Source organism: Etheostoma cragini, chromosome 4, assembly GCF_013103735.1.
Source record: "Etheostoma cragini isolate CJK2018 chromosome 4, CSU_Ecrag_1.0, whole genome shotgun sequence".
NCBI lineage: Eukaryota > Metazoa > Chordata > Actinopteri > Perciformes > Percidae > Etheostoma > Etheostoma cragini.
Genome location: NC_048410.1, coordinates 23,703,398 through 23,717,192, shown reverse-complemented (window position 1 = coordinate 23,717,192; position 13,795 = coordinate 23,703,398). Strand labels below are relative to the sequence as shown.

At 41.1% G+C, this 13,795-nt stretch overlaps 2 protein-coding genes across 3 annotated transcripts in view; one reads left to right on the top strand and one right to left on the bottom strand.

Annotated features, from left to right (window-relative positions):
• stab1 (stabilin 1) overlaps positions 1-13,795 on the top strand; it is a 102,261-nt gene that overhangs the window by 8,874 nt on the left and 79,592 nt on the right. The window contains exons 7-14 of the mRNA XM_034868989.1: positions 470-583; positions 1,416-1,603; positions 3,118-3,254; positions 3,679-3,806; positions 4,126-4,202; positions 5,728-5,850; positions 11,498-11,635; positions 12,445-12,516. Of these exons, the coding sequence (XP_034724880.1) occupies positions 470-583; positions 1,416-1,603; positions 3,118-3,254; positions 3,679-3,806; positions 4,126-4,202; positions 5,728-5,850; positions 11,498-11,635; positions 12,445-12,516 (977 nt within the window). The remainder of the gene's footprint in view (positions 1-469; positions 584-1,415; positions 1,604-3,117; positions 3,255-3,678; positions 3,807-4,125; positions 4,203-5,727; positions 5,851-11,497; positions 11,636-12,444; positions 12,517-13,795) is intronic.
• Positions 6,848-9,046, bottom strand: LOC117943069 (nuclear factor 7, ovary-like). Of its 2 annotated transcripts, none has more exons than XM_034868972.1 (2): positions 8,905-9,046; positions 6,848-8,781 (listed from the first exon to the last, which is right to left on the bottom strand). In XM_034868972.1, exon 2 carries the CDS (start codon positions 8,762-8,764, stop codon positions 7,373-7,375), a length of 1,392 nt encoding a protein of 463 aa, XP_034724863.1. In that variant the 5' UTR covers positions 8,765-8,781; positions 8,905-9,046; the 3' UTR covers positions 6,848-7,372. The 2 variants fall into 2 exon arrangements, with proteins under 2 accessions (XP_034724863.1, XP_034724864.1); XM_034868973.1 differs by having other exon boundaries at positions 8,926-9,028.

Sequence of the window (13,795 nt, the reverse complement as noted above, 5' to 3'; positions counted from 1 at the left end):
CAGGCTGGATTCGAACCCGGGCCGGCTGCGTCGAGGAGTAAACCTCTATATATGGGCACCCGCTCTACCAACTGAGCTGTCTGGGTGCCCGAGTCTGTAGCTTTTGAGGAGCAGAGATGACCTCATAAGGGACAAGATTCTAGATCGGCCCCTCTGAGCTTTCATTTTCTTAAAGGCAGAGCAGGATACCCAGGGCTCGGTTTACACCTTTTGCCATTTCTAGCCAGTGGGGGACCATAGGCAGGCTGGGGGATCTCATAATATTGTTTAAAACAATATATATACATAACGTGGAATTAAATTACCATGGGACCTTTAAACAAAATAAAATGGGTTAAGACAGAAATAAAATAACCCGTGAACTATTTAAATTGTTTTTGCTGCATTTTGATGCATATTGCATTTATTGCTCAAGTTTGCTGTCTGTATGAAGTTAAATGAGCTGCTGTGGTGTCGGGGTCTTTGGCAGTGAGTACCAGGTGCAGCAACTGCAGTCCGTACTCATACTGTAAAGGAGAAGGAGAAGCCGCCGACTGTGAATGTTTGCCCGGGTACAGAAGGACGTCACTGGGCAAATGCGCAAGTAAACACACAACTCAACAGTGATCTCAGAGTTATCTTATAGTTTAAGCTGTGGGTTTACGGTCTGTTGGTCCATCATTCCAGTTTGTGTTAGCATGCTAATATTAGCAGTCAGCTCAAAGCAGAGCTGAAGCTTCTAATATAGTAACTAGTATAGCATACTAATAACGTTCATCTTAACCCTGATGAAAGTTGAGCTGTGTCTGTCTGAGTATAGAGCTGATATTACCAAGCTGAGCTTGGGATGTCCTAAAATGGCCACCATACAGAGGGTTAACTCTTTTGCTATAGATAGCATCTTGACCTTTCCCCTGGCGCAATGCTCAGAGCAAAATTTACAAACAACTGTGATTTTTCAATATTTGATCAAAATTGTGAACTTTTGATGGTAGGAACACAATTCTGTATTTAATGTATTTTACATTCACCAATTATCTCTAGAAATACAGAAGATCTAGATCTAGAACCAGTCCCAGTCCAGAACTAACTAGAAAAAGGTTTCTCTCTTCACTCCTATTTTTAGTCGATCTTGCTCTCCAGAACCAGAACTAGAATCTGGACTAGAACTAGGACCAGGGCTATGCTCCCTCCCAAACTACAACTAAAACAAGAAGGGGGTTCCATCTCTCATGCTGTCTAGATACATAACTAGGTGCAGGATGCAACTACATAAGGAACTAGATAAGGAATAAAGTCTCTTATTATAAAACAAGACCTTGACCCAGAACAAATTCCTTTGTCTCACTGCCTGTTTATCCTTGAAGCAGGAATTTTGAGATTGAGAGTTTTGAGATTTCCTAAATCTAGAGGCTAATCTTTGTTTTCCTGTTCAGGTATTTGCTCAGCAAGGGACTGTGACGTCAACGCCCAGTGCTCCTCACAGGGGTCAAAGGTCAGCTGCGTCTGTAAGCCGGACTACCAGGGCGACGGCAAGATCTGCATACCCAAAAACCCTTGCTCCGTGAACAACGGAGGGTGTCCCATCGACTCCACCGTCTGTGTCTTCAAAGGACCCAACAAGGTTAGGATGCCTCCAGAAGCAGGTCGGGAACAAGACTTTCTTGACTAGATCGAGGAGAGAATCAACACAGAGCGCTGATATCAGAACAAGTACAAATGAGTCAATATTAAAGGTCCAATATTTAATATTGACAGCTAGCGTTTAAAATGGTAACTGAGGTCCAATTCAAAATACTCAAAAGTTGTCTCCTCTGGCCCCTCCTCCCCAGACTCGAAATTCACAGGAGTTGCCAGGTTGAGAACACTATCCCAATGTCACACAATATCAATGTTAGCTTGATGCTAGTTTTGCATTGCCAGACTTTACTCCACAGCGCAGCGGAGTTGCTAGATGCTGCGATGTTGACTGTTATAAAAGCCAGTGCTCTCCTGGAGCTCTATCTCGGCTGACAGTCACCTTTTGACTAACCTTAGCAACAATAACTGCAAAAAAGCCACCTTTTCTCAGCTTAACATCACTGCAACATCTTCTAAAAAGGCCACCACCTCACGGCCGTCTGTACCCAGGGCACTACTACCATACCCGTTATACAGCTTGTAGAACACTGTACAGTCAGTCCATTACACATTATTATTACACGCCAGATTGTAAGAAAGTTAAAATCATCTTGCTGTCCAACATTTCAAAACCTTGAAGCTAGCGATGGTAACGTTAGCCACAATAACATAAAGTTTCATACATTACAAAGCAACAAGTAGAGAACATTGTGTTCCAATCCAACAATTCAGGCTACGGTGTGTTTTGCTAAGTTTAAATTGCATGTTTCCATTATGTGGAAGTTGAACTTGTTGTTTCTGGCAAATGTCATGGATCCTACATTAGCAGTTAGCATGTATTAGCACCGGTCAGGATCACTTCACCGGCTGTGTCTACATTGTTTTTACTAGTAACTAACTCGAGTACTTAACATAATTTAATGCGAGCACATGAATGTTGAAAGTAATGAAAATGACAATCCTTACATTAGTTGTAATACAAATGAATGAAGCTCAGTGCTTACCTCTTTAGGTGGAAATTAGTAAACTCATTGTCCTTTTAGGCTCTAAGCTGTCTCCATCTTTTAAATGCATCTCCAGTATTTACCCGTGTTTTACCTCGTCTCTGGTTATGCAACAGTTAAAGATTTCTTTTTTAGGGCAGGTACAATGACTCTATCTCGATTGATCCTGATCGTTTGTTTGCTGCGTCCATGGCTGTACTACTTTGTGGTTTTACAGGTACATCCGGCAACCTGGCCCGACTGTCAAAATAAGCAGTTGATACCAACACACGGGCCAAAATACAAACACACATTCCGTTATGTAGCGGATATTTCAAAAGGAGAAAATACTGGCATTCGCATTATTGTCAGAAATCATAGTATTTCTATTCAGCATGTTTCCTTAATATCCAAAGACACATTGTGGTATTTATTTTGAATAAATACAGTAAATATATTAAACATTGCATCTTTAAGTCCATAATCGAAACTTGAGCTAAATCTTGAATTCTTTCTCTGTCTGTTTGTCTTGCAGTCCAGCTGCGAGTGTATGTTTGGCATGTCCCCTGTAGGTGGCAACGCTGAGTTTGGTTGTCAGCTGGTCTCTGCCTGCTCAGCTGACACCTGTGACCCCACAGCTGAGTGTCAAACTAAACTGGATGGACAGCCCAGGTCAGACACACAAACACTTTGTATGTCTTTTGCTCTCTAGAATCAGTGCTAGATCCAGATCTAGACACAAGACTTGAACTAGAGAAGGACCAGAGCCAGTTTCTTTGTTATTCTTTGTCTGTCTCTCTTGCTCTCCAACAAGGCTTGTCTCTTTCTCTCTGTTGCTCTCTAGAATTAGACCTGCAACCAGGATTAGAACCAGAACTAGCACGAAGGCAAGAACTAGAACCAGTTATTTACTCCCTGTAACCAGATACGTAACCAAAATCCAAAATATATGGCACACAGGCCAGATGCTAGGGAATTATCCAGAAAATGGACTTCCGACTCAATGTTAGACACTGTTACTCTATCTTCAGCCTTCTGTCAGTTTGTCTGAATTTGTGTATTGTTGTGGTCTCATTAGTTTCCCCCCCTCTCTCAGGTGTGTGTGTGATGCGGGTCGGATTGGTGACGGATGGCGTTGCTATGGTAACCTGATGGAGCGGCTGATAGAGCTGGACAGGAGTGGAAGTCAAAGAGAAAATCTGACCGGCACCGTCGCATTGTTTGGTAAAATAATCACAAATACACTGTAAAAAATGTCTGTTATACTAAACTGAACTGAACTGTTTCCGTCTTGTGAATCACTGGCTCACCATAAATTAAATTCAATTAGATCCCTTAAATTGGTAATATGATTAAAGTAGTACATTTTCTTTCTGTATTAATATTTATAAAAGCACAATTACAACCAAAAATGTATTCATTGAAAAAAACAGTGACACCACAGAATTATGTCTTTAACATTACTTGTAAAATAAGACATGTCATTGTTCTACTTGCCTCTACTCTATGACCTTTGACCTTTGGTATATATGTGTATTTTCAGAGAAAGGATGTTCACTGCTGCTGAGTCACAACGGACCATTCACAGCTTTCATCCCCCTGATGAAAACCCCTCTGACTGTAGGTGGTCTGTCTGTCTGTCTGTCTGTCTGTCTGTCTGTCTGTAGATAACCCCCAGACTGTCTATTTCACGCTACTATTTCATAGTTTCATCAGCTGTGACCAGCAGCTCTAGAGCTCCCCTTGTCCACAATGTTTTTGTTGTTGTCACATGTAACTAATTTGTTCTGCTGTCTGGCCAGGTCTCTCTTAAAAAGACTGTATATCTTAATGTGACTAACCTGGTTAAATAAAGGTTAAAAAAATAAATAAAACAATAATAACTAAGACAGACAAACATAGAAGGGTTCTACCGCTTGTCTACATCCTTTGGCGGACACATTTCTTTTTAGTCCTAAGAGGCTGAAATTGGCCATGGAGGTCACTTGTGAGTTGGGGTTGTGTGTGTGTGTGTGTGTGTGTGTGTGAATGCATGAGTGTACGTAGTCATAGCTATATGCCAATTTGCACTTGTTTTAATGATCTTGTCAATGTCCCTTTAGCACAGAAACACAGAAGTGCCCTGGATATTGTAACCATACTATAGATTGTTGAGTCTTTGAAGCATGTAGCAGGTGAGTAGCTCTAAACAAGTGTAAATCAAAGCTGTTTCAAATTCAGAACAGTTGGGAACACAAAAGCCATCACCATGGTTGACTCAAAATAACTTCCCACACTTTACCACTTTTGTCTGAGGTGTTGCTTCTCCTTGCTGTAAGACGGGTTCATCCGCATTTCTCCACATCAGCGAGCTGCTTTGCACTTCTGATGCCTCGCTCAATGTCAACTCAATGTTGACCCAAAAATGTAGTTAGATTTGTACCTTGTCCTCTGGAATCAAAAAAAAAAAACGAAAAAGCGTCAGCAGTTAACACAAAGAATGTCAGAATATAACAAATTTCTTGCACCTTTTCCCTTCTCGATCTAATCACACACACAGATGCACACGCGTGCATGCACACACACACACACACACACACACACAAACACACACACGCACACACACACACACACACACACACACACACACACACACGCACACACATACACAAACACACACACACACACACATACAGAATATAATAATGAAAAACAAAGCCAACAGATGCAAAACAATTCATTCTTGCAGTGAGTATAAAGGGAAAGCGCAACCATATACACAACAAGACAAAGCTACTGACCACATCAGGACCACACCAGGCTGCTTAGAGCCTCCACGTGGCTTTGGAGTGATCTGGTGTGCCTGATTAGTTAAAAGACCCAAAACACCCGTTGAGCCCAGATGAAATCTTGGATGTATCTCAGGCCTTTTATGCCTCTTTCTACTGTGAGTGAAATGCCAAAGTGAAATGTATTTTGTTCTTACATCAGTAGGACTTCTGTTGGATTCCCTTCATTCATTTGCAGCTTTGTTTAATCTCCCAGTTTTGAGCCTTTGAAACATTTGTGCTTTATATATATTTTGGAAAAGAGAGAGTGCAGCAACTAGAAGGTAGAAAATGTAGATTCCAGTGTGTTGATCCACTCACCTACACTGTCTCTACAGGGCTTAAATGAGGAGTTGGTGTGTAAAAACCACCTGATCCTGGGTCAGCACCTCTACAAGGATCTGGAGGGACGGGACTTCAACCTGTACGGAGGAGCCAGGTTGAGGAGCAAAGACAACAAGGTAACACAACTCTTTGAACTAGAAAAGTTAATGACATAAAACTGGAAACGTTTCTTCCTAATATATATAATTCAAATATTTACAATGATTGGAAGTTTGGAGTTCAGAGGACATTATTTAGTTTTAATGTACTGATGGGACTGCTTACGCTGCATGTCTTTGACCTGCGTCTTAAAAAGTGAAAACCGTAGGAGGAATGTTTAGCTGTCAGCGCAGCCCAAACTGTATTAGGGAGAACTTTACCAGTGACTCTGAGGATGGAAGGTCATCATGAGGTGTACATGTTGAAACTGCCTATAGTTGAGGTTGATCACTAAGAACACAACACACAATCAATGAAAACGGTTATTTTTTAACTCAATTTTTATTGGTCTCATAATCAGCACTTATCCAAAGAAGTCAATTGTATTTGTATAGCACAAAACCACTAAACCATCATTAAGCGTGTTAGACAGTATTTTAGGTTCTAAAATTAAACATGTTTGTCTTATTTTGGAAAACATAAAAAGGATTTTGTTTGAAAAATGATTTTATTTAATGATTTAAATAGTAAATATGTATCTTAATTAAATTCAATTTCAATTCAATTTTATTTATAGTATCACTTCATAACAAGAGTTATCTCAAGACACTTTACAGATAGACCACACTTCAGAATTTACAAGGACCCAACAGTTCTAGTAGTTTCCTCCAGAGCAAGCAACAGTGCTACAGTGGCGAGGAAAAACTTCCTTTTAGGCAGAAACCTCGGTCAGACCCAGGCTCTTGGTAGGCGGTGTCTGACGGGCCGGTTGGGGTTGGAATGAAGAGTGGCCATAACAAAAATAGACAAAAATGAGTAGTCTGTAGCAGTATCTTACTGATGCAAAACCTTAACTAACACAGACACACAGTAACAGACAGGAAGAAGCTTTGCATTCATTTATAATCCAACAATACGCCACCTTTTCACAGTGTGTGTGTGTGTGTGTGTGTGTGTGTGTGTGTTTGTGTGTGTGTGTGTGTGTCTATTTGTGCTTTAGAACATAATTGCTGCGAGACAATAACAAAAGAGACGTATATTCCTCTGATTAACTCATATGTAAACCTGGGGGTGTGGGTTTGGTATAAAATCCCTAATCACAGTATACACTTTTTTCACATTTGATTTTGGGAAATCTCTAATGCAAAAGATATTTTTACAAAGATTATTTGCCACATTGCTACCAAAAGTCTTAGCACACCATTCCCAATACTATATATCCTGCCATCCTAGTATTCTTATAGGCTTAGTAATATGTGCCTTGACAAACAAGTACACAACTTGTGAAAACAAAATTGTTGAGCTTAATCACATTGATCCAATAATCCTTAAAATCCAACATTGCCGGTACATCTGGGTACACTGTTGTATATTAGATACAGCAGTATGCCCAGTGGCCTAATACAACTAGACATAAATAAAAGACACCTTGGTAAAAAGTAACAAAAATTCTGTCTCATGGTACATATTGTCATATTGGTCACCCTATCATATCAATCTCTAACAGGGATTCACCTTCTCTGATAAAATCTTCAGTGGAAGAGGATTCTCAGTGTAAATGTAAGGAAACAGGGTGTCAGTAAAAGTGTGTGTGAAGGTGTGTATGTGTGTGTTAGTATCAAGATTAAAGAAAGACAGCTTTCCTTTGTCATAGTCGAGATGAACTCTGATCCTCCGGAGCTGCTTCTTCACTGGCAGATCTTCCTCTGGATCTGACGTGGAGAGAGCTGTGAATTTACCGTTAGAGAACAAAATTCTCCACAATCCAGACTGAAGGCGTCCGTTCATCTGGATGTACTCGCTCAACAGGCCCAATTCCCAGTCCTTGTTGTCTCCAACCTCCACGCTCCAGCTGTGAGTCCCAGAGTTAAAGCCTTCTGAGCCCAGGACGGAGCAGGAGAATTTGATCCTCTCTGGGGTTTTTGGAAGCCTTTGTCGCTTTCCACATCTCACACTGGTCAGATCTCCAGACACAACTAGTTCTGGGTCAGCAGTGTTAGGATCCAGAATCACAGGCGTGTAGGAGACCCTCTCCTCCATCTTGTTCCAGATGTTGAAGCTCAGGTTACCCAGATGTTTGGCCACGTCTATCAGAGCTCCTGAGATCAGCTGTGGATCATCCAGCAAGGGGTGCTGCTGGACTCTTTCCACTGCAGCCTTGTAGCTCTGCAGGAATGGGACGTCTTCAGCTCTCAGCTCCTCCTCTGTGGCTCTGACTGTGTCTGAAAGAGCTTCTATCTCTCTGCTCAGAGCCTCAATCTTCTCCTTCATCCTCTGACTCTTCTGCTCCTCTTCCTCCCTCAGAGCACAGATCCTAGCCTCCTGTTCCTCTTCTAGAAACTGGTGAAGCTTCTTAAACTGCTCCCTTATCTGCTCCTCTGTTTGTCCGGCCTGGACCTTAATGTATTCTGCTGTTTCATCACAGTTTCCTTTAAATTCTTTAAAGCGCTTTAGTTTCTCCTGTAAGGGCTTCAGGGATTTCTGGAGTTCCTCTTTGTGATCCTGTGCAGCTTCATCAATAGGTCTGAATCTGTGGTTATGGTGATTTTTTGAATCTCTACAGATGACACACACAGGTTGCTTATGGTCCAGACAGAAGAGTTTGAGTCTCTCAGAGTGCAGACTGCAGAGAGTCTCAGACCCTGCTGAACCTCTCTTTCTTTCTTTCTTCAAAAGGAAGGTCTCAACCAAGTTCTTTAACGCAAGATTACGAGGCGGATCAGTCTTTGAAGATCTTCTCATACAACACGGACAAACACGTATTTCTTTCCCCATCCACCATTTCTGCAGGCAATCTTTACAGAAGCTGTGGCTACATGACAGAACAACGGGGTTTTTGAAGATGTCATGACAAACAGGACAGGAGAGATCATCCTCGGCTCTGGAAGACATTTTGTCTCTGAGTAAAGCTGAAAACAGGAGGGAGAACAGAACGTCAGTCAGTCTAGAAATTTACTTTCACTTTGAGTTGTGCCTCGCCCATTTGACTCTATGAAATTAGTAGCAGGTTGAAGTGCAAAAATTCAGTATGCCAGTAATTCTAGTGTTCCCACCTGTAGCTGTCCTCTCAGTGGACGTGATACTTTTGTTGCTAAGATAAATATTACTGTCTGCCTGTCTGTCTCCGTGTGCGTCTCCTCTCAGGAACAAGAAATGATAAGCTGTTTCCTGATTGTCTGTGTTGAGTCAGCGAGGGGGTGGAGCTTTGTCAAGCCTTTTCTCCTGACTGCAAAAGAGCTAGAAACCCCCTAAGTGGGCCCCATTCTAGCAGCTAAAAAGGGGCCCACTTAGGGGGGTTTAGGAGTAGCGGGTGGTGCACTGTATAATATAATATGGGGCCTTCATGGGTTTATGGTTCAAAGGGGTTTATAATTCTCCTTGCAAAACGTGCCCACATGTGTGGCCATGGGGGCCCCTTTTTCTCAAGGGCCCCAAGCATTTTCCTGGTTTTCTTCTTCAACCTGATCTCAATGAATTCTGTGAAATGAACACAGCCCCCTATCTCAAAATTGGTGGCAGTTTCACGGAATCACTGAAAATTCCGTGATGGGCCCCCAGAAGAATTCCGTGAAATGAACACGGCCCCTTAAGTTAGGGAAAAAGTCGTGGGTGGGCAGAAAAACAACGGGTTGTGTTTAGGAAGAGAAGAACGGTTTGCATTTAGGAAAAGAAGAATGGGACGGCCGTGTACACGTGGGACACAATCTCCGGTCTCCTGGGTGAAAGTCCTGTGTTTTTTGACCCATCCACCCCCCCAACCAACCTTGCAACACGGATTTTTGGGCTTTCCTACTACTTGCTACCGCTGTTGCTCTTAAGGCTACATCATCTTCTCATGGACTTTACTTTGGCATTGTTTTACGAGGCTTCTTTTGATGGTGCGTCCCTGTTTTTGGGGAACAAAGCGTTCATTAACAATGTTACATTGTTTATTTCATTTTATTTATTTCATTTATTAGGATCCCCATTAGCTTTAGCCTGAGAACAGCAGCTATTCTCTGGCGTCCACGCCAAACACAACTCCATAAATGACAGTACACAAAAAAGATTGCACCACCATCACAACAACAACAACAACAACAACAACAACAACAACAAGCTGTAGTCACTAAAAATCTTGGCACTTCCTGTGATGATGACCCACAAAAATGTGAAGCTTTCACACTAAAAGAAAAAAAAGAAGATATTTTTCCCAATTTGTTTGTAGTAATATAGGTCTTTTGGTAAAACAGAGCCCCTCTGCCAGCAGTCAGTCTGCAGAGCCCTGAAGCCCCGCCCCTGCTGCTGGACAAGGCGGTCCTTACAGTTTATTCCAAGTTTATTAATATTGAACCTGCACAAAATTTGACAATGTGCATATCCTTGGGTACTCAGCTACACACCTGCCAAGTGTGCAGTAGAAGGGGTGAATGGGTCTTGAGATATTCAAATGAAAAATAACACATACACACACACCTTGCTTTATTGTTGGATGACCAATCATGTTTCATTAGTTTCCAGTTACTTTTGGAGATATCTGAGATTCAAGCCACCACTCCAATGGAATTTAGTTTGTGCTGCTGAGGTCTACATGCAGCTGATATCTAATCCGATTTCTCCCCTTGCCACAAATACGTGACACTGTTGCGCATTTGGACCAACAAAACAATGAAATGAAATATTCTGGATTTATTTAGTTGTAATTGTATTATACAGTGAGATTGTTTTTTTTTAATTTGATTAGCACATTTCACATTAATCAGTATTTCTGTAAATGTGTGTGTTAGCCAGTCTGCTAATTTGCAACTGTAGTCCTAGTTACCCAGCATGCATGTTTTTATGGTGGGAGGAAACTAGAGAACCTGGAGGAAACCCACACGAACACATGGTTCCCTATCTGAAGTTTCTGTCATGCACGTTTTATTTTAAAAACACCTATTAAATTACATGTCTACACATTTACAGGGTTTTTGAAGTTTACAAAGTTCATTTATTGTCATTTTGCAATGCAGGGTTGCACAACAAAACGCAAGTTGTTGCCCTTTTATACCAGTGGTTGTTAAAGTAAGGTCCGGGGACCCCGAGGGGTCCTTGAAGCGGTTGCAGGGGGTCCCCAACACAAAGGGGAATAATTTATTTTCACTATAATTTCATCCATAAGAAACACAATGACAGATTGAATGACTTTCTGTAATAAAATCTCTAAAAGCAAAAATTACATCAGGTAGAGGACAAAATCTTATCTAATTTGTGTCGGTTTAGGGGTCCTTAATCTGTTAAAAAGTTTAAGAGTCACTGCTTTATGCTACACAATAACAAAACAAAAACAACTTATCATGAGGGAGTACGAAGGATGAGTTGAGGGGTCTTACAGCCTGAGGAAAGAAGCTGCTCTGTATTCTGTTGGTACAGTGGAGCGGCGGGCCTTCAAAGGTGGGGTGGACTTGGCAGCTGGCTCTGGTGACGAGCTCAAAGCAAACATTCAAGGTGTTAAGCTCATCTGGCAACGTGGCCTCACACATCAGCCTAAACCTGGATTCTTATTTTCCATTTTTTAAGAAATCAGATAAATGCAAAACTTTCCCAATAAATAGGTCACTTAGAGTAGACACAGACACACTGATTATCTTTGTCTGGTTGATGTAGAGGTTCATCCTGATGGACAACCCCAGCAGACTGTACACCGTCATCCAGGAAGACCTGCCAGCAGCCAATGGGATCATCCACATCATTGACCGGCCAATCATCACCACAATTTCTGACAGGCCTCTTCGTGATGAGCAGGTGAGTTAAAGGGTCACAACGCTGTCACCCTTAAGTGAGCGAGGGTTGTCGCTAACTTGGGGGCTAACACCCTGCACTTTAATCAGCAAGCGACACACTGGAACTCTGCTTGGGTCTGGAGGAGTTGTACTGTAAACATTTCTTCATTATTTATTTTAGCATACTATTTAAGCAGTTGCACATTTTGTATTCCCATCCTTTATAAATTAAAATATTTCTTACATTATATTCCTATTATTATTATTATTTCATGTATATTTCATGTTTATTGTATGAACTGTATGTATATTGTATCCTAGTATTTCTTTATATATATTTATATTCTGGTATTTAACCCGATACCGGATAAGCGGATGTAGATGGATGGATGGATGGACGGTGCTGTGCGACAGATTTTGCCGCTGTAACACCATAATTTCCCTTTTTTGGGATCAATAAATATCTATCTATCTATCTATCTATCTATTCACCGAGAAATAGACAAACTCTACACACACTGCACTGCAACATTTGTTAGCTATAACGCTACTGCTAACCTCTCTCTCTCTCTCTCCCTCTCTCTCTCTCTCTCTTTCTCTCTCTCTCTCTCGCTCGCTCTCTCTCTTGATCTCAACACACACAACAAACACATAAGGAGTTTGCTACTTGTGTATACGGCAGAAAACCTGAACAAGTTATTTTTCTGTCCAGTTAAATATATACCAGATGATTCCCTGCTAACTGCTTCAGGGTTATTAAAACAATGCAGTCTACACAGCAGCCTATGAAAGGAAATGTCAATCAGTTGATTATCTTCTTCTTGTGTCCAGTTTGCTGATAAGACTATCGGAGAGATTCTGACTAAGGATGAAAAATACAACCGCTTCCTGTCTCTGGTTGATGTGAGTATTTTGTTCTGGCCAATAACATACAGATGTTTGGTTTTATCCCCATATGGGAAGAGAGCAGTTTAATGTTATGGATCAGTAAGATGAAGCAGTCCTGATTCTCCTCTCCGAGCAGTGATTGTCCAATCACAGCTGAGCAACCACAACTAGTCACAGCATGTCCGTCAGTCTTTCAACTTCTTCCCATGTTGAAGCAGGCTGCATGGTGTAGTAACGGAGATAGTCTGCATTGAAAGAGTTTTGAGGTTCGTGTCTTTTGAAAATAAAAAAACACAATATTGTAAGTGCAAAAGTGTGAGGAATTTGGGGCCGGAGTGTATCACTGGTGGAGCAGGCGCACATGTAATGAGAGGTATGCCTTAATGCAGAGGTCCAAGGTTTGAATCCAACCTGGATTATTTTCTGCATGTCTTCCCCCTTTCTCACCTAGCTGTCCTGTCAAAAATTGAAGGCGGAAAAGCCCAAAAACAAATCTTGAAAAAAAAAAAGTGTAAGGAATTAGTTTATCTCCTAACGTTAACATGCCTGTTAGTAGTAATATAGTTTTATTTTTATTATTCTTATTATCATACCTTATTTTCCTTCTTTTTAACGATATCATCCCCAACCGGTGGAGGCAGATGCCCCCCCACCCTGAGCCATGGTTCTGCTCGAGGTTTCTGCCTCGTAAAGGAAGTTTTTCCTTGCCTCTGTTGCCTAGAGCTTGCTCTTGGGGAACTGTTGGGTTTCTGTAAATAACATCAGAGTTTGGTCTAGACCTGCTCTTCATGGAAAGCGCAATGAGATAACTGTTATTGTGATTTGGTGCTATATAAATACAATTGAATTAAACTGAACTGAATCATATAGGAACATACTGTATGTTTTACAAGATCCTTGTTTTAAAGAGCCAGCTGGAAACAATAAAACCTCAGGCCGGTTAGGGCTCAGGACCACGCTTAGTAGCCACAGTGTTTCCAACCGACTCATGGAGCTACTGTGACATCGCTTAATTAGCTAGCTAATAACTAATAACTGCTTTTTTGTTTACTTCTGTTTGATAAAATTAATTAAATCAAGGACTCATTGTTTCAAAAAATAAAATAAATTCAAAAATGAAATTTACCACCGTTATCATTTTAAATTGCATAGAAATGGTGCATTTTATAAAATATTCAGACCCCTTCACCTTTTTCACATTTGGATATGTTGCAGCTTTATGATAAAATGTAAGTCTTTGCTGCAGAAGCTGCTTCAACCAAATACTGAGTTAAGGTCTGAATCTGTATGTCAA

What these genes read in the sequence shown, in the direction of transcription:
- LOC117943069 (XM_034868972.1), bottom strand. Translation starts at nt 8,764, where the DNA reads ATGTCTTCCAGAGCCGAGGATGATCTCTCCTGTCCTGTTTGTCATGAC.